At 38.1% G+C, this 21,056-nt stretch overlaps 1 protein-coding gene across 6 annotated transcripts in view; it reads left to right on the top strand.

Annotated features, from left to right (window-relative positions):
• Taf1 (TATA-box binding protein associated factor 1) overlaps nt 1-21,056 on the top strand; it is a 56,316-nt gene that overhangs the window by 20,498 nt on the left and 14,762 nt on the right. For all 6 annotated transcript variants that reach the window (XM_070090943.1, XM_070090941.1, XM_070090940.1 and 3 more), the window contains exons 13-25: nt 2,517-2,705; nt 3,420-3,575; nt 7,718-7,869; nt 9,100-9,304; nt 10,306-10,393; nt 11,350-11,522; nt 12,113-12,246; nt 13,628-13,799; nt 15,063-15,201; nt 15,601-15,756; nt 16,234-16,403; nt 17,232-17,417; nt 20,319-20,561. In XM_070090943.1, the coding sequence (XP_069947044.1) occupies nt 2,517-2,705; nt 3,420-3,575; nt 7,718-7,869; nt 9,100-9,304; nt 10,306-10,393; nt 11,350-11,522; nt 12,113-12,246; nt 13,628-13,799; nt 15,063-15,201; nt 15,601-15,756; nt 16,234-16,403; nt 17,232-17,417; nt 20,319-20,561 (2,163 nt within the window). The remainder of the gene's footprint in view (nt 1-2,516; nt 2,706-3,419; nt 3,576-7,717; nt 7,870-9,099; nt 9,305-10,305; nt 10,394-11,349; nt 11,523-12,112; nt 12,247-13,627; nt 13,800-15,062; nt 15,202-15,600; nt 15,757-16,233; nt 16,404-17,231; nt 17,418-20,318; nt 20,562-21,056) is intronic.

Genomic DNA, 21,056 nt, shown 5'->3' with positions numbered 1-21,056 from the left:
GCTTAAAGTGGTGCTTGCATATTAATCTGATTTCTGGAGAGAGAGAGAGAGAGAGAGAGAGAGAGAGGGAGAGAGAAGGAGAGAGAACGAGAGAGAAAGAGAACGAGAGAGAGAGAGAACGAGAACAAGAGAGAGAGAGAACGAGAGAGAGAATGAGAGAGAGAGAGAGAGAATGAGAGAGAGAGAGAGAGAGAGAAAACGAGAGAGAAAGAGAGAGAGAGAGAGAGAACAAGAACCACTATACTGCTGGCAAAACCATTCATATAAAATATCATCAACACCTTAGCATGGCAACCCATGTAAATTCTTAGGTGTACCAAGAACTTCTACACAATCAGTGCCTGAAATATTCTTTACACTTTTTTCTTTTTGGTCTTTAAATCATAACAGTTATTCTACCAACATTCTCTGTCTTGAAATAATTTGTGCATATTTCTTTCTCCAACTTTTTTAAGTAATTCTACATTCTGAATTGTCAGTGAATTTTTCTTACACTTCTTTAAAATGTGAGTAGGTCTGGTACTGATACTAACAATTGTACTGCTGTCATGGCTAGTAGCTCTTTTTGTAATATTTAATGAAGGGATTCAGGGAAACCGGTTATTTTCATATAGTCGGACTTGAGTCCTGGAAATGGGAAGTACAATGCCTGCACTTTAAAGGAGGGGTTTGGGATATTGGCAGCTGGGAGGGATATGTTGTGTATCTTTATATGTGTATGCTTCTAAACTGTTGTATTCTGAGCACCTCTGCAAAAGCAGTGATAATGTGTGAGTGTGGTGAAAGTGTTGAATGATGATGAAAGTATTTTCTTTTTGGGGATTTTCTTTCTTTTTTGGGGTCACCCTGGCTCGGTGGGAGACGGCCGACTTGTTGAAAAAAAAAAAAAAAAACTTCTGTTATCACAGTTATTAGGATGAAATCAAGTTTTGTTATAATTACACATGTACCTCTGTTAATTGTAGTCATTAGTGTGAATTCTAGTATTGATGTACCTTTACATGTGTCCCTCTTTTATTACAGTTGTTAGTATGAAGTCCAGTATTGATGCAAAAATGCTATTTTAAAAGCAGCAAACATGAGAGCTTCATGTGAGTGGACGAGGGGCAGCATGTGATAACAGTAGTTAACCAAAGTGTCAGCAGCTGGAAGCAAAATATTGTTGGCTTCACTTAGTCAAAAAAAATGAGCCACAGTGTGGATGGTGTTGATGACTGATTATTTTTTTTTTTTTTTTTTTATTATCACACCGGCCGATTCCCACCAAGGCAGGGTGGCCCGAAAAAGAAAAACTTTCACCATCATTCCCTCCATCACTGTCTGGCCAGAAGGGTGCTTTACACTACAGTTTTTAAACTGCAACATTAACACCCCTCCTTCAGAGTGCAGGCACTGTACTTCCCATCTCCAGGACTCAAGTCCGGCCTGCCGGTTTCCCTGAATCCCTTCATAAATGTTACTTTGCTCACACTCCAACAGCACGTCAAGTATTAAAAACCATTTGTCTCCATTCACTCCTATCAAACACGCTCACGCATGCCTGCTGGAAGTCCAAGCCCCTCGCACACAAAACCTCCTTTACCCCCTCCCTCCAACCCTTCCTAGGCCGACCCCTACCCCGCCTTCCTTCCACTACAGACTGATACACTCTTGAAGTCATTCTGTTTCGCTCCATTCTCTCTACATGTCCGAACCACCTCAACAACCCTTCCTCAGCCCTCTGGACAACAGTTTTGGTAATCCCGCACCTCCTCCTAACTTCCAAACTACGAATTCTCTGCATTATATTCACACCACACATTGCCCTCAGACATGACATCTCCACTGCCTCCAGCCTTCTCCTCGCTGCAACATTCATCACCCACGCTTCACACCCATATAAGAGCGTTGGTAAAACTATACTCTCATACATTCCCCTCTTTGCCTCCAAGGACAAAGTTCTTTGTCTCCACAGACTCCTAAGTGCACCACTCACTCTTTTTCCCTCATCAATTCTATGATTCACCTCATCTTTCATAGACCCATCCGCTGACACGTCCACTCCCAAATATCTGAATACGTTCACCTCCTCCATATTCTCTCCCTCCAATCTGATATTCAATCTTTCATCACCTAATCTTTTTGTTATCCTCATAACCTTACTCTTTCCTGTATTCACCTTTAATTTTCTTCTTTTGCACACCCTACCAAATTCATCCACCAATCTCTGCAACTTCTCTTCAGAATCTCCCAAGAGCACAGTGTCATCAGCAAAGAGCAGCTGTGACAACTCCCACTTTGTGTGTGATTCTTTATCTTTTAACTCCACGCCTCTTGCCAAGACCCTCGCATTTACTTCTCTTACAACCCCATCTATAAATATATTAAACAACCCTAATTGTCTAGAAAGAAAGCCGGGATGTATGAATGCTCAAAATAAAAAAGCTAAATTGGAAAAATAAAATTTTGGTTCTTTAGTGGGGTACTTTCTTGTTAAATGTTTGCTTGCTAATAGGGCTTGTGTGATTATCTCACAGGTTGGTATGTCAACAAGAGTCAAGAATTACTACAAGCGACGAGCAGGAAATGATAAAGGGCCCCCAGAATTCCGCTTCGGTGAGACTGCTTACGCTCACACATCTCCATTCCTTGGGGCTATGCATCCAGGCCAGAGTATTCAGACACTGGAAAACAATATGTTTAGAGCACCACTCTATGAACACAAGGTAACTTTTAAACAGAGCGTTTCAAATGTCATTCTTCTTTCAACAAACCGGCTGGATCCCACCAAGGCATGGTGGCCCAAGAAGAAAAACAAAAATTTCTCTTTTTAAATTTAGTAATACTGTATGTACAGGAGAAGAGGTTTCAGATGTTATTGTGCTATTGAAATATATTTAATTTTTTAAGTACACTGGCCATCTCCCACTAAAGTAGGGTGACCCAAAAAAGAAACACTTTCGCCATCATTCACACTATCACTGTCTTGCCAACAACCAACTAAGGTTGGCTGCTGTGGATTGCATTCAGGAACTTAGTGCGAGCTTAATCTTGCCTTGTAGTGAGGGTGGAAGGGAAGTTTAGTGAGTGCACAAAGCCAGTAACAGCTTATCATAACCTAACCTTTGAGTGGCTAGCAAATTTCATAGTAACTTTTACCTTTGATATATCTTTGAGGGGATTTGAGAGTTTTCCTACTCTCACAGCCCTGTCCTGGGCCAGTCTTGTCAGTTGCTTGTCAGAGTGTTGAATGGTGATGAAAGTTTTTTTTTTTTTTTTTGGGGGGGGGGGGGGGGGTCGCCCTGCCTTGGTGGAAAACAGCCGACATGTTGAAAACAAAGATATTAATTTTTCTGTTTAATTGTATTTTTGATTACTCTAACTTTTACCAGTCACTTTATTTTGTATGTTTGAAAATCACTCCTAATTATTTTTTTCAGAGAATTACAACAGATTTCCTGATTATACGAACTCGAAATGCCTTTAACATACGTGAGCTGGATGGTGTTTTTACAGTGGGCCAAGAATGTCCATTATATGAAGTCCCAGGCCCAAATTCCAAAAGAGCCAACAACTTCATTAGGGACTTTCTGCAGGTAAGACTACTATTTTCAAGTTCATATTATTTATAATATGAATTGGTCAGATGTATCTTTTTAACCCTTTCAGGGTCTGTGCCATAGATCTACGGCTTTACGTTCAGGGTCCAAGCCGTAGATCTACACCATGAGCTCAGCTCACTGATAAGCTGTGAGTGATAAATTTGGGCCTAGATATGAGAGAATACATCTATGTGGAATGTGTGCACCACATAAAACAAATCCTGCAGCACACAGTGTATAATGAGAGGAAAAAAGCGAGACCGTGTTTTTCGATTAAAACAGCGACTTTGCAGTGTTTTTCGTATATTTTTTATACTTGTATTTGCGATTTCTTGGTCTCATTTGATAGAATGGAAGCCATATTACAGAAATAGAGATGATTTTGATTGGTTTTAGCACTGGAAATGGCTTGAAACTGAGCTCAAAGTAGCAGAAATGTTAAATTTTTGCTGATGTTCAAGAGTAAACAAACGACCTCACACTTCTAATACACGCCAGCTGGTGAGTCTAATATACATTCACAAATGTGGTGATGATATTTATACAATTATTACAATATTGCTTAACAGTAAATCTTCTATTTTTTGGTTTGAATAAAAATTTATTATGTGAATAAAAAATCAAAATGGAATTCATTTGTAAAGCCTCAAAACATAACTGATGAACAGAGGAAATGTTAATTTAGTGCCAGGAATACCTACATTGTTTATTCTGGACCCTATTTTGAAATTGGAATATTTTGAACTTTGTGTTAAATTGGCCAAATTACCAATTTTGTAGTTGAAACAGTTGACTTGGCAATTTCTTGTGCTCAGTCGGTAGAATAGAAGTAATACTAGTGAAATAGCTAAGAATTTGGTCGACTGGAATAATGTAATTGGCGATTTGTAAATATCGCTGACACATCAAAATTCGCGAGAGTATAATTTCGTCAGTTTTCCATCAAATTTCATACTTTTTATTTTATTACCTTCAGAAAAAGATTCTCTACCATTTCATAAGAAAAAATAACAAAATTTTTTTTTTTAAATTCTTGGACCCTGGTGCGCACTTCGAAATTTGGCCTCTGGACCCTGAAAGGGTTAAGTAATGCTATATTTAATATAAATATATTAATATTTATATATATTTATTTATATATATATTTATATATTAATATAAATATGAGGTTTTAGAGTGGGTAGGGGATGTATGGATCAAGTGTTTACATTGAAGCATATATGTGAGCAGTATTTAGATAAAGGTAGGGAAGTTTTTATTGCATTTATAGATTTAGAAAAGGCATATGATAGAGTGGATAGGGGAGCAATGTGGCAGATGTTGCAAGTATATGGAATAGGTGGTAAGTTACTAAATGCTGTAAAGAGTTTTTATGAGGATAGTGAGGCTCAGGTTAGGGTGTGTAGAAGAGAGGGAGACTACTTCCCGGTAAAAGTAGGTCTTAGACAGGGATGTGTAATGTCACCATGGTTGTTTAATATATTTATAGATGGGGTTGTAAAGGAAGTAAATGCTAGGGTGTTCGGGAGAGGGGTGGGATTAAATTATGGGGAATTAAATACAAAATGGGAAGTCACACAGTTACTTTTTACTGATGATACTTTGCTTATGGGAGATTCTAAAGAAAAATTGCAAAGGTTAGTGGACGAATTTGGGAATGTGTGTAATGGTAGAAGGTTGAAAGTGAACATAGAAAAGAGTAAGGTGATGAGAGTATCAAATGATTTAGATAAAGAAAAATTGGGTATCAAATTGGGGAGGAGGAGTATGGAAGAAGTGAATGTTTTCAGATATTTGGGAGTTGACGTGTCAGCGGATGGATTTATGAAGGATGAGGTTAATCATAGAATTGATGAAGACAAAAAAGGTGAGTGGTGCATTGAGGTATATGTGGAGGCAAAAAATGTTATCTATGGAGGCAAAGAAGGGAATGTATGAAATTATAGTAGTACCAACACTCTTATATGGGTGTGAAGCTTGGGTTATAAATGCTGCCGCAAGGAGGCGGTTGGAGGCAGTGGAGATGTCCTGTCTAAGAGCAATGTGTGGTGTAAATATTATGCAGAAAATTCGGAGTGTGGAAATTAGGAGAAGGTGTGGAGTTAATAAAAGTATTAGTCAGAGGGCTGAAGAGAGTTTGCTGAGGTGGTTTGGTCATTTAGAGAGAATGGATCAAAGTAGAATGACATGGAGAGTGTATAAATCTGTAGGGGAAGGAAGGTGGGGTAGGGGTCGTCCTCGAAAAGGTTGGAGGGACGGGGTAAAGGAGGTGTTGTGGGCGAGGGGTTTGGACTTCCAGCAAGTGTGCGTGAGCATGTTAGATAGGAGTGAATGGAGACAAATGGTATTTGGGACCTGACGATCTGTTGGAGTGTGAGCAGGGTAATATTTAGTGAAGGGATTCAGGAAAACCGGTTATTTTATATAACCGGACTTGAGTCCAGGAAATGGGAAGTACAGTGCCTGCACTCTAAAGGAGGGGTTTGGGATATTGGCAGTTTGGAGAGATATATTGTGTATTTTCATACGTATATACTTCTAAACTGTTGTATTCTGGGCACCTCTGCAAAAACAGTGATTATGTGTGAGTGAGGTGAAAGTGTTGAATGATGATGAAAGTATTTTCTTTTTGGGGATTTTCTTTCTCTTTGAGTCACCCTTCCTCGGTGGGAGACGGCCGACATGTTGAAAAAAAAAAAAAAATGTGTATGAGTGTTAAAGCAATTGGTTTACCTAATTCTTATTTCTCACTGCAAGTTTTCAGTAGTTCCTACAATAAATATGTTCTTATTTAGGTGATTTGTAGGTGAGCAAATTAAATTTTTTAAGTAATTCAAATGCTTTTTTTTTTTAAATATTTTTTTTTATTATCACACTGGCCGATTCCCACCAAGGCAGGGTGGCCCGAAAAAGAAAAACTTTCACCATCATTCACTCCATCACTGTCTTGCCAGAAGGGTGCTTTACACTACAGTTTTTAAACTGCAACATTAACACCCCTCCTTCAGAGTGCAGGCACTGTACTTCCCATCTCCAGGACTCAAGTCCGGCCTGCCGGTTTCCCTGAATCCCTTCATAAATGTTACTTTGCTCACACTCCAACAGCACGTCAAGTATTAAAAACCATTCGTCTCCATTCACTCCTATCAAACACGCTCACGCACGCCTGCTGGAAGTCCAAGCCCCTCGCACACAAAACCTCCTTTACCCCCTCCCTCCAACCCTTCCTAGGCCGACCCCTACCCCGCCTTCCTTCCACTACAGACTGATACACTCTTGAAGTCATTCTGTTTCGCTCCATTCTCTCTACATGTCCGAACCACCTCAACAACCCTTCCTCAGCCCTCTGGACAACAGTTTTGGTAATCCCGCACCTCCTCCTAACTTCCAAACTACGAATTCTCTGCATTATATTCACACCACACATTGCCCTCAGACATGACATCTCCACTGCCTCCAGCCTTCTCCTCGCTGCAACATTCATCATCCATGCTTCACACCCATATAAGAGTGTTGGTAAAACTATACTCTCATACATTCCCCTCTTTGCCTCCAAGGACAAAGTTCTTTGTCTCCACAGACTCCTAAGTGCACCACTCACCCTTTTCCCCTCATCAATTCTATGATTCACCTCATCCTTCATAGACCCATCCGCTGACACGTCCACTCCCAAATATCTGAATACATTCACCTCCTCCATACTCTCTCCCTCCAATCTGATATCCAATCTTTCATCACCTAATATTTTTGTTATCCTCATAACCTTACTCTTTCCTGTATTCACTTTTAATTTTCTTCTTTTGCACACCCTACCAAATTCATCCACCAATCTCTGCAACTTCTCTTCAGAATCTCCCAAGAGCATAGTGTCATCAGCAAAGAGCAACTGTGACAACTCCCACTTTATGTGTGATTCTTTATCTTTTAACTCCACGCCTCTTGTCAAGACCCTCGCATTTACTTCTCTTACAACCCCATCTATAAATATATTAAATATTATTAGCAATTGAAAGTTACTGAAACTTCTTTGGGAAAATTGTAACTGAGGACATCCCTGCCAAAAAAAAACCCTGTTAATATTAAGAGAGGATATGGGAAAATAGATGCTTCGATTCGTGAATTTATCATAATTTCAGGTGTTTATCTATCGCTTGTTTTGGAAAAGCAAAGACAACCCACGAAGAATAAAAATGGACGAAATTAAAAGAGCTTTTCCTGCCCATTCAGAGAGCTCAATTCGTAAAAGGCTGAAACCTTGTGCAGATTTTAAGCGTACAGGTGCTGACAGGTGTGTATTGTATGTCATACTTACTTGACTTACTGTAATATGTTAGTCTTTATTTGCAAAAGAATTTACATTTCATGATAGTGCTTTTTATAAAATTACATTACAGTGATGGCTTTTGCAAAGACCACAACTAATATGTGTAACACATTGGAGGGAGGAAAATGTGGAGGAACTGAGTGTGTTCAGATATATGGGAGTGGACGTGTTGACTGATGGGTATTTGAAAGATGAGGTAAACCATAGAATTGATGAAGGAGGGAAAAAGGTAGGTGGAGGATTGAGGCATCTGTGGAGACAACAAGAGGAATGTATGAGTGTATTTACCAATACTCTTATATGTGTGAAGCATAGGCTGTGAATGTTGCAGTAAGGAAGAGGATGGTGGCTGGAGATGTCATGTCTGATGACAGTGTGTGGCATAAATATTATGCAGAGTTTGGAAATTAGGAGGAGGTGTGGAGTTATAAAAAGTATTATTCAGAGGGCTGATGAGGGGTTGTTGAGGTGGTTTTGTCATTCAGAGAGAATGGAGCAAAATAGGATGACTTGGGGGGTGTATAAATCTGTAGTGGAGGGAAGGCGGGGTTGGGATCATCCTAGGAAAGGATGGAGGGAGGGGTTAAAAGAGGTTTTGTGTGCAAGGGACTTGAACATACAGCAGGCATATGTGAGCATGTTAGATAGGAGTAAGTGGAGGCAAATGGTTTACAGGACTTGACAGGCTGTTGGAGTGTAAGTGAGGTAATATTTTGTAAAGAGATTCAGGAAAACTGGTTAGCCAGACTTGAGTCCTGGAGATGGGAATTACCATGCTTGCACTCTAAAGGAGGAGTTTGGAGTATTTGCTGTTTAGACGGACATTTAAACTGTCATATTTGCGCACCTCTGGCAAGACAGTGATAGTGTGAATGATGGTGAGTGTTTCTTTTTTGGGTTACCCTGCCTCAGTGGGAGACAGCCACCCTGTTAAAAAAAAAAAATTCTCAATGATGCTTCATAAAGCCCACAAGTATTAAGTAAATTACATAGGATAGTCACCAAAACATTTACCAATTTGTTGAAATTTGCAAATCTAAAAGCTCTTATATAGAGAAAATTTCTGATTGTTTTGAACAATTCTGTTGGTACTGCCTTATTTAAACTATAATGTAGAGCACTGCAGTGTATTTCTCTATACTGTACTGTACATTTATGTTTACAGTGTAGTTGTTGGTTTGTATCTCTCCACAGCAATTGGTGGGTAATTAAGCCAGAGTTCCGTTTACCAACTGAAGAGGAAATCCGTGCTATGGTATCACCAGAACAGTGTTGTACTTACTTCAGCATGTGTGCAGCAGAACAGCGCCTCAAGGATGCTGGATATGGTGATAAATTCCTCTCTGCCTTGGAAGATGATGATAATGATGATACACAAAAACTAGATGATGAGATCAAGGTAAATCTGGGCCTTATTTTTTTTTTTTTTAGTTTTGTTTCATGATCCTCAGATCATTTCCCATCTGTATATAACATATCTATTGCACAGCCTCATAACACATATATTAATAAACTAATGGATATAGAGTGATTACTGATGAATCTCTCACAAGGTAATAAACTATACTGGAGGGGACCTGCTTTACAGCGCTTCGCTTTACATTGTTTTCTTAATACAGCGGTTTTCAATTATACCCATTCTTCATTTATTCAGAATTCCTACAATAAATATGTTCACCACTCACTAAAAGCTATGCACTAAAATATTTTAAGGCAAGTAATGTGTGTACTGTATGTATATGCATTTTTTAGGCCTAGATATATTGCTCACTTAATATCAGGCTTTTATACATATGTATTTGAAAGTGAAAAAAGTCTATGTTTCACTTTACAGTGATTTTTGCTTTACAGCGGCAGCCTCCTGTAAATGTATGTTTCCAGGTACTGGTAATATATTGGATACTAATTAGGACATTTATTGCAATTCACTCATTTTTTGTACAGAAAATTAATCATATTTAATCCTATTTAAATCATTGAGATGCCTCCATTTTTTTCCATAAGCTGCTCAAAAATTATGAAGCACTCCAGAAGTGTGGTTCAAAAACTGTAAGACTTCATATAATGAATGCCTTTGTAATAAAGTCGCTCTCTTTGAGTTGCACTGTGTCGTACTTTTGTAAATCATCCTTAAAGTCCTAAGTTAAATACCAGCCATAGAACGTTTTTGAAATGAGCTCACTTTATTACCCATGCCCAAATACTATTTTGTTTTGGCTACTCTTTTATGAGTGTTACTAGGAAAAAGAGATTAGAGCCATGTTTAAATACAGTAGACCGTTATTTAGCACCAGTTTATTTGGCATTTTTTGTAAATAGTTAATAGAATGAGTTTGCTAACTAATTTTAGTATTTACAGAGTAATAATCCCATATTTTTCAACTGTTATATTAATTACAGGTTGCACCATGGCATACTACCCGTGCTTATATCCAGGCTGTTCGTGGGAAGTGCCTGCTGCAGCTAACTGGCCCTGCTGATCCAACTGGTGTGTATATCATTTATAATACTTTCACTTAATTTTTGTTTTTTAACTAACTAGGTATTCCACTTCATGGTAGGGTAATGCATACACCATGATGCTTCATTCTTAAGATATCGTGGGCATTAGAGTGTTATATTGGAGTGATTGGAGGCAAGTGGTTATTTTGTGACTTGACATGCTGTTGGGGTGTGAGCAGGGTAACATTTATGAAGGGATTCAAGGAAGCCAGTGAGCCAGAGGCAGGTCCTGGATTGGGGAAGTATAGTGCCTGTACTCTGAGGGAGGGGTGGGGCTATTACAGTTTGGAGGGGCATTGAGCTGTGATGTTGGCACACCTCTGAGAAGACAATGATTGAGTGAATGTTGATGGAAGTGTTTCTTCAGTTTCGAGTAATCCTACCTCGGTGGGAGACACCTGGAGTATTAAAAACAAACGTTTCCCATATTCTAATATTTTTTTAACACACCGGCTGTCTCTCACGAAGGCAGGGTGACCCGAAAAATAAGAAACAAAATTTTTCTTCTTTTTACATTTAGGAATTTGTGCAGGAGAAAAGGTTACTAGCCCCTTGCTCCCAGCAAGGCTTATGGAGGAAGGTTCCTCCACTTTTCTATGGAGAATATTCTCAATTCTCAAATTTTAAATAATCTGTATCCATCTGTCATTTTTTCTATATGGGTTATGTAACTAGAATGGAAGAGCATATGTGCCATGTATCATTTTCTTAATATTCACCTTACTTAACTACAAATTTCTTATGATTAGGTTTGTGATAATTACTTGACAAATAGTTGTATTTGAGAAGCCCAAATGTTGTACACTAATATATTGTGCCCTTTTGTATTTAATTCCTTTATTATTAGAATCTGGAGCTTGGACCAGATGTGAGTAAGTTAATATATATTTCTTGTTTCCTGTTGAATTGTTTAGTTATTCATAATTTTAATTATTTTCTCAGGGTGTGGTGAAGGATTCTCTTATATTCGAATCCCAAACAAACCAACACAGAATAAAGAGGAACAAGAGCAGCAGCCAAAACGTACTGTTACAGGAACTGATGCTGATCTTCGAAGACTATCTCTAATTAATGCCAAGAACCTTCTGCGACAATATGGAGTTCCAGAAGATGAGGTACGGTAGAGTTACTATTTTTATTGAGTATTCCTGTTAGGGATACATTTTTTCCTCTAAGTTTCTTGACAGTAACTTGAAAATGCCTCTGCATGACCCTGAAGCTTGAAAACACATATAGTGTATGTTCATTAAAGAATGCTACGTATTTGAAAATGGGCATTTTTTGCTTGGGTGATTATTTATGAAACTCATTTTTTTGTGTGTGGGGGATGATCATTGTTCTGTGCTATGGGATGATGACTGTAACAATACCAAACTTGCTAAACACATGGTCCCATGTCTGATGATATTCTGGATAGTCTCATTTTATACTGCAGGCACAGGACATCATTTCCTTGAGTCAGTTCCTAAGTTTTATGGCTCTCTTATTACTTTATTTTATCCACCTCTAGAGTTGTAATTAATGAGTACATCTAATATTTAGTCCCGATTCAGCATGGAAAACGGGAAGGTGATAAAGCTGAGTAGAAAGTGGTAGGGAGTTCTGAAACTGGTGATTTAGGGGTAAAACTGATAAGTTGTGTTTTTCATTTTTAAAGCATGGTATTATTAAACCTCAGATTATCAATATTATTTCTATTTTACAGATTGCTAAACTAACAAGATGGGAGGTGATAGATGTAGTGCGAACTTTATCAACTGAGAAGGCAAAGGCAGGGGAAGAAGGAATGAACAAGTTTTCCAGAGGAAATCGCTTCTCTATTGCTGAACACCAGGAAAGGTGTGCATTCCAATAAAGATTTCAGTATGGCTGTATGATGCTAAATTGGAATTTCTCAAATGTGTAATATCTCAAAACATATTACTGTATATTCTTCAAATATGACTGACATTTTTGTGCACATTACAGGTCATTGATTTCTGCCTGACACACATTGCTTTTTAAAGTAGAGGATCAGCTAGATGATCAGAAACAGAGCTTGAAACTTTGTGATTTCCTAAGAGTAAACATTCATTTCCAAATGTGTAATTATGTAAAGAGCCAATCTGAAGGATCAGACCAAGCTAATCCAAAACTACCCAAACAAGAAAGATGTCGGTGAAGAACAAAGTCATCAAGATAAAATCTGATGGGGATCTGCTTGTGAGCAGTGACAGGGAAGTACCTAAGGAACTATGCAGAAATTCCTGGGAATATTTACTATGACTGAATTAAATCACCTGCTGTAAATGAAAGGGAACTTTTAAGCTCAAGAGAAAGTGAAACATACAGGAACATATGGGAACATATAGCATCTTACTTACCATGGGTACCACAGGAAGCAGCAGAAACTCTGAGCAAGCCACTATACTATAGCAACAATACTGGAAGAGTTAACAAAAAAGCTGGAAATTTGTGATTATATTCTGATATTCATGAAAGGGAAGAAGTGGGGAGTCTTTAACTCTAAAGCAGTATCTTGGACATATACTTTTCAAAGGGTTAGAAAATGGCTGTAGACCACCTACAGAGAATAATTTTTCCCCACAGAGGTCTATGATAAGAAGATGGAATAAAAACAGGAAAACGAAGGACCTGGGCTTTCTGGCATTTCATCTTTTCACTGAGAAGACCTTTGTAAATTGTTTGTTCAGCACTTCTCAGACTTCTTTGTTATTTCCCCCTTCCTTCTTCAGTCAAATTACCTGGTCTTTTTCTGTTGTTTTCCTTCTGATGTGGCTGTGAAGCAGTTTTGGTTCCATCTTAACCTTGGTTACTACCGTATGTCATTCCCAAATTGTCACTCGGCCTCTTTCCTCACTCTTGCATATTCATTTCTGGCTAACCTGCACACTTCTCTGTTCTCATCTGTCCTTTGCTTCCTATAGTTTTTCCATGCTCTTATGTTTCTCTTTTTTCCTATCTGTATCTTTGGTTGAACTAAGACTTCTCTTTGTCTTTTGGTGCTGAAAGGTTGCTACTTGAGTTGAAAGGCAGAAGAGCTCAATAGTGTTCAAAGAAAAGAAAAACAGAGGAGGAGGAGGAGGGAGTTTTTTTTTATTTTAATGATTGTTTAATAAAAACTGTATTGTGAGGTACAGTGTGTTGAATTAGGAGACTGTGGACACCTCCCTGCAGTCTAGGCATATCAGTTATATTTGTCATCATCATCATTTTTCAGATACAAAGAGGAATGTCAGCGTATATTTGATCTCCAGAATAGGGTTTTAGCATCTGAAGAGGTTTTATCTACTGATGAGGGATCCTCAGAGGAGGAAGACAATGACTCAGATATGGAGGAAAAAGGAAAATATATTGAAAATATCCTTGCTAATAAGAAGACTACTTCACAGGTAAGAATGGAGTAACTTCTTTCTGATGTCAGCAGCTTTAAAACTCATGTGATACTAAATTGTATTTCATACGCTTTTCATTTATTTTTTTGATACACTGGCCGCCTCCCATTGAGGTTTGGTGACTCTAAAGAGGAGGTACAATCTGATTATAAAACTTTTGTGTTTTTTATGATTTAACATTCTATTGGAATGTGAGCAGAGCAATGTTTATAAAGGGATGCGGGGAAATCAGTTAACCAAACTTGAGTCTTGGAGGTAGAAAGTACAGTGACTGCACTCTGAAGGGATGGGTGGTGGAGGACGTTGTAGTTTGGAGAATCATTTGAACTGTGGTGTCAGTGGATTTCTGGCAAGACAGTGATTGAATGATTGATGGTATACGTGTTTTCTTCTTTTTCTGGTCACCCTACTTTAGTGGGAGACAGCCACCATGTCAAAAATATGAGAGGGCTAAAGAAAGTCTATCAAGGTGAATTTGAGAATAGGAAAAGAAGATGAAAGGTGAGGAAGAAGAGTGGCAGATAGGGCAAAGGAATATTTGCAAAAGTGTAGGAAGAGATCAACCTCCCACTCCTTGGCCTTGCCTCTTAACCACTAATTGGCCAGTATGGTGCATCTTAAACATCATAGGTTTTATTGTATACAGTATCTATCTGAATTTAAGTATTGAGTTTATTACCATTACTTCCTTATCTAGAGTAATTTACTTGCTCATCAACCTCATCCTAAAGCTGCTTTTTATATCTATTTTGCCCATTATGGCATATTGCCTTTGTCTCTTCATCCTGATCAAACTCCCTTCAAACACATTTATCGAATAGTTTAGCTGATATAAACTTTTATTTTACCTTTTTTTCAACAAACTGGCCATATCCCACCGAGGTAGGGTGACCTATAAAGAAAAACAAGTTTTTCATTTTAAATTTAGTACATAACGTATGCAGGAGAAAAGGTTACTAGCCCCTTGCTTCCGGCATTTTAGTTGCCTCTACAACACACATTGGCTTACAGAGGAAGAATTCTTTTTCACTTTCCCATGGAGATTGTATTTTACCTGTTTCTCTTAAGATTTTGTTCTTCACTGGTACTTAGCACCAAAATGTAGAAAAGGTAATATGTTTCTGGATAAAATTAATTGGTAAGATATGATAATTTTTCTATAGGTTTCTACATTTTTTGCAATAAACTCTCCATTTTACTTCTTCTCTGAAATGTTAATAAAATTTTGGTATGTGCAGTTGTATAAATTTCCATTTTTAGATGACATTGGAAAAGGAAGAACAGGAGAGAAAAGAGCTGCAGAAGATGATTATGGGTGAAGATGACAGGGATGGTGATAAGAGAAAAGGAACTAAGAAAGATGAAGATGAAAATTCTCAGTTTGGATTTGGAACACCAGGTGATGTATATAATCACTATACTGCATATAGTCTAACTTGCAGTAACTGCTATTACTGCTTATAATGTGGGCATAATGTGGTATTTGAAATAATACCTCAGGTGTTGCAGTGAGGAGGATTTTTATTGTCTTTTTATTTGTTTTTCATTATTCTTTTGTATCTCTGTTAATCATAATGAACAGTACTTTTATTCGAATTGTACTTATTTGAAACTACCCTAAATGTGGAAATTTTTGTACAGTATCATGATACTTCATTATAGTATGTGGTAAAAATGATGTCGTAACTAAGGCTTTCACTGCACCAGTATTTGCTTTCTGTCAAACTTGTTTTTATTCTGTTATTACCTTTTTTTTTTATGTTTTTGGGCTTTCTAATTTTCCCCATTATTTATGCAGGTCGCCTTTTAAGAATAACACGTACTTTCAAGACTCCAGATGGAAAGGAATATACAAGGACAGAAATTGTCCGAAAAACTGCTGTGATTGATACGTACGTCAAGATACGAACTTCAAAAGACGAATCATTTATTAAAAGTTTTGCTGGTCAGCTTGGTGAGTTATGCTCTTATTGAATTTTTAAGCACAGATAATAATACTGTGTTGTTTTTATTATCACAGGTACTTTTATTTATTTTCCAATGTTCAGCTGACCCTCATTTAACAGATGTTTGTAGAGCATAATTTCGACTAATGACCAATAGAAAGCCCTCTCAGTTTATCCCAATTTCCCTGCTTATAGGCCAGTTTGGTGCTCATATAATGACTTTACTCCCCCCCCTCCAAAAAAAAATAGAAATTAAATAAGGAATATTACTGTCACAATCCACATCATTTTATATATGAGTGTTTATGGGGAAACATAATTGACTTCAAGTTTTTTCACTTATTGAATCTTTTGTCTGGTTCCTATATAAGTTGTTAAGTGAAGGGTTGACTGTATGTAGAGCAAATTAATTTTGCTTTTTATGAGAAAAATTTTGTCAGTGGTGAATTTTAAAAGTTCAACTAATAGATGCATCCCTACTTCAGATGAGTCTCAGAAGGAAGAGATGAAGCGAGAGCGGCGACGTCTTCAGGAACAGTTAAGAAGAATCAAGCGAAACCAAGAACGCCAACAAAAGGGCATTGTTACCCCACCCAAGACTAAGAAACCTAAGCTAAAGCCTGACTTAAAACTCAAGTGTGGTGCTTGTGGACAGGTCAGAGATTAATTATTATGTGCGTCAATTAGTAAATTGTTTGCTATGTTTTCATATCTAGTAAAGTTGGTTCTTGTGAGGCTTTCTAAAAACAATCATTATGCTGTATCCCATTTACCAACAATGTCTTGTAATTTTTCATGTGTCAAGCATTAGAGTAATGTCAGTAATTATCCCAGGGACTGTGAGTGGCACTAGTGGATTGTACTCTATAAGGAGGCCTCAAGGCCTCTTTATGCAGTATGTAGATGACCAAGTAGTGTACTATACAATATGTAGATCACCAGGCATGTACTGGTTGGCATCCAATCCAGAGGTCACCTGTCACTGTCTGCAGGTGATGGTAGTTGACTATATCATGGCATTAACTGCTGTGGTTTATTACCAATTTTCTGCCTAGAAGAGAGCAGCTTTTCAGTTTACTTCTTGAGGGTTAAAGATATCTTCAGGAAGAAAAAAATTACGTTTACAGTTCATCTTGAGTATTGCTTTTGTTACAGATTAAATTTGTATTTAATTAAAATCTCAGTTGCTTTGTCTATCCTTTATAGTCAATGATCTTTAAGCAGAGTTTTTATTGTTCTTACATCTTTGTACACAACCTTTACTAAAAGAAGTTATTTGTATTACCTGCCTTTCTCTTTCGCCTCTTAGTCAGGTTCAGTATTTTGTCACTTTCTGTTTATGCAGAGTAGCCCTAAACTTTGCAGTATCCTGGGATATTTTTCTTTTGAATATGTATTTATCAGTGCAGGCACCTAGAATAGATAGGCATTTATTTTTTCTTCTGTTTATAAAGCTAACTCATTTGTTTATTTCTTGCAACAGGTGGGTCACATGCGTACCAATAAGGCATGTCCCATGTATGCGGGCAATACTGGTATCTCACAACCTATCAGCGTTGCCATGACTGAAGAGCAAGAGGAGGAGATGGAGAAGGGTGGCATTGAAGAGTCAGAGGAGCTAATTAATGTTGATGGCACCAAAATCAAGCTCTCTTCCAAAGTTATTAAGGTAAGAAACTTTAGTAGGCTATAAAAATAAATACACGGTTTGTGAATATTGATTTGGGGCAACCAGGCCTAAGTATTATTTCCTGAATTTTCTAATATATCTTGACGTGTCGGCGGATGGATTTATGAAGGATGAGGTTAATCATAGAATTGATGAGGGAAAAAAGGTGAGTGGTGCGTTGAGGTATAAGTGGAGTCAAAAAACGTTATCTATGGAGGCAAAGAAGGGAATGTATGAAAGTATAGTAGTACCAACACTCTTATATGGATGTGAAGCTTGGGTGGTAAATGCAGCAGCGAGGAGACGGTTGGAGGCAGTGGAGATGTCCTGTTTAAGGGCAATGTGTGGTGTAAATATTATGCAGAAAATTCGGAGTGTGGAAATTAGGAGAAGGTGTGGAGTTAATAAAAGTATTAGTCAGAGGGCAGAAGAGGGGTTGTTGAGGTGGTTTGGTCATTTAGAGAGAATGGATCAAAGTAGAATGACATGGAAAGCATATAAATCTATTGGGGAAGGAAAGAGGGGTAGGGGTCGTCCTCGAAAGGGTTGGAAAGAGGGGGTAAAGGAGGTTTTGTGGGCGAGGGGCTTGGACTTCCAGCAAGCGTGCATGAGCGTGTTAGATAGGAGTGAATGGAGACGAATGATACTTGGGACCTGACGATCTGTTGGAGTGTGAGCAGGGTAATATTTAGTGAAGGGATTCAGGGAAACCGGTTACAGTATTTTCATATAGTCGGACTTGAGTCCTGGAAATGGGAAGTACAATGCCTGCACTTTAAAGGAGGGGTTTGGGATATTGGCAGTTTGGAGGGATATGTTGTGTATCTTTATACGTATATGCTTCTAAACTGTTGTATTCTGAGCACCTCTGCAAAAGCAGTGATAATGTGTGAGTGTGGTGAAAGTGTTGAATGATGATGAAAGTATTTTCTTTTTGGGGATTTTCTTTCTTTTTTGGGTCACCCTGCCTCGGTGGGAGACGACCGACTTGTTGAAAAAAAAAAAAAAAAATCTTGATAATATATGTGAACAGTATTTAGATAAAGGTAGGGAAGTTTTTATTGCATTTATGGATTTAGAAAAGGCATATGATAGTGGATAGAGGAGCAATGTGGCAGATGTTGCAAGTATATGGAATAGGTGGTAAGTTATTAAATGCTGTAAAGAGTTTTTATGAGGATAGTGAGGCTCAGGTTAGGGTGTGTAGAAGAGAGGGAGACTACTTCCTGGTAAAAGTAGATCTTAGACAGGAATGTGTAATGTCACCATGGTTGTTTAATATATTTATAGATGGGGTTGTAAAGGAAGTAAATGCTAGGGTGTTCGGGAGAGGGGTGGGATTAAATTTTGGGGAATCAAATTCAAAATGGGAATTGACACAGTTACTTTTTGCTGATGATACTGTGCTTATGGGAGATTCTAAAGAAAAATTGCAAAGGTTAGTGGATGAGTTTGGGAATGTGTGTAAAGGTAGAAAGTTGAAAGTGAACATAGAAAAGAGTAAGGTGATGAGGGTATCAAATGAATTAGATAAAGAAAAATTGGATATCAAATTGGGGAGGAGGAGTATGGAAGAAGTGAATGTTTTCAGATACTTGGGAGTTGACGTGTCAGCGGATGGATTTATGAAGGATGAGGTTAATCATAGAATTGATGAGGGAAAAAAGGTGAGTGGTGCGTTGAGGTATATGTGGAGTCAAAAAACATTATCTATGGAGGCAAAGAAGGGAATGTATGAAAGTATAGTAGTACCAGCACTCTTATATGGGTGTGAAGCTTGGGTGGTAAATGCAGCAGCGAGGAGACGGTTGGGGGCAGTGGAGATGTCCTGTTTAAGGGCAATGTGTGGTGTAAATATTATGCAGAAAATTCGGAGTGTGGAAATTAGGAAAAGGTGTGGAGTTAATAAAAGTATTAGTCAGAGAGCAGAAGAAGGGTTGTTGAGGTGGTTTGGTCATTTAGAGAGAATGGATCAAAGTAGAATGACATGGAAAGCATATAAATCTATAGGGGAAGGAAGGCGGGGTAGGGGTCGTCCTTGAAAGGGTTGGAGAGAGGGGGTGGGGGAGGTTTTGTGGGCAAGGGACTTGGACTTCCAGCAAGCGTGCATGAGCGTGTTAGATAGGAGTGAATGGAGACGAATGGTACTTGGGACCTGACGATCTGTTGGAGTGTGAGCAGGGTAATATTTAGTGAAGGGATTCAGGGAAACCGGTTATTTTCATATAGTCGGACTTGAGTCCTGGAAATGGGAAGTACAGTGCCTGCACTTTAAAGGAGGGGTTTGGGATATTGGCAGTTTGGAGGGATATGTTGTGTATCTTTATATGTGTATGCTTCTAAACTGTTGTATTCTGAGCACCTCTGCAAAAACAGTGATAATGTGTGAGTGTGGTGAAAGTGTTGAATGATGATGAAAGTATTTTCTTTTTGGGGATTTTCTTTCTTTTTTGGGTCACCCTGCCTCGGTAGGAGACGGCCGACTTGTTGAAAAAAAAAAAAAAAAATCTTGATAATGATTAAATATCTGCTAATAAAAACAGGTACTAAATATTTTTAAATGGGTCTATGAATTACATCCTCTCACACTTTCTCCATTATCAGATAAATTAAATAGACTAAGTACAGGAATTTTGAAACATTCCCATTTTTTCAACGACCCAGCCATATCCCACTGAAGCAGGGTGATCTTAAAAGAAAAACAACCTTTTCTCTTTTCAAGTTTAGTAATGTATACAGGAGAGGGGGGTCACTAGTCCCATTTATCCACAATATATATTGAAAGTACAGCCTGTACAAGTACCATATGTCAAGACAATCATTTCTTGAATACAATAGTTGTTTCATTGCAGTTCACATTTGAAACCAGTTTGGGAGCTAAACTGTACTATTTAATTGCAGCATGCAGAAGAGCTAAAACGGCGATCACTAGTGCTCAAGGTTCCAAAAGACCAGGTCAAGAATGCAAAGCGTAGACGAGCAGGTACAGTAGTTCACTGTGATTATCTAAAGAGAAAGGAACGCTCTGTAAATCGTCGCAGAATCGACCCGGTCATTACTCTTTCCACTATATTTGAGGAAATTTTGAATGACATGAGGGAAATGTCAGATGCTCAGCCTTTCCTTTTCCCAGTTAATGTTAAGGTAGGTACTGAGTTCATTTATTAATTTTTGTTGTTGCTAATTATGTGAATTTCTGTTGAGATGAAAGCTATTTCTTGCCACTTATGCCTAATATTAACAATTAACAAGGGTTCTTTCCTACTTGTATCACATATATATTGTTGAGCATGCCTATCTTAAAAGTGAAAAGGTGAAAGGTTTTATATTCTGCTATGAGATGGAGAAATCTATTCTGTTTTAAGATGGGATAGAACACTGTGCAGAGATGCATTATTTCATTTACTTCTACACCTAGCCATAATTGAGTTCACACTGGGAAACTGAGTGGCAAATAGCACTGCAAAGATAATGATTAATTTTTGTGTTTGGCAAATTACTACTCCTTATGTTGTTTCATGACACTGGATTACATAATCTGCTAAGGATAGGTGTGACAGTTGTCTTAAAAATATCCTGTACATTTGCAACACATTGCCTATTTAAGAGGCTGCAGAGGCAGCCTATCCATTATGTAAT

Source organism: Cherax quadricarinatus, chromosome 33 (assembly GCF_038502225.1).
Source record: "Cherax quadricarinatus isolate ZL_2023a chromosome 33, ASM3850222v1, whole genome shotgun sequence".
Classification (NCBI taxonomy): Eukaryota; Metazoa; Arthropoda; class Malacostraca; order Decapoda; family Parastacidae; genus Cherax; species Cherax quadricarinatus.
Note: the sequence above shows the minus strand (reverse complement) of the source record. Positions and strands in the feature narration are given on the sequence as shown.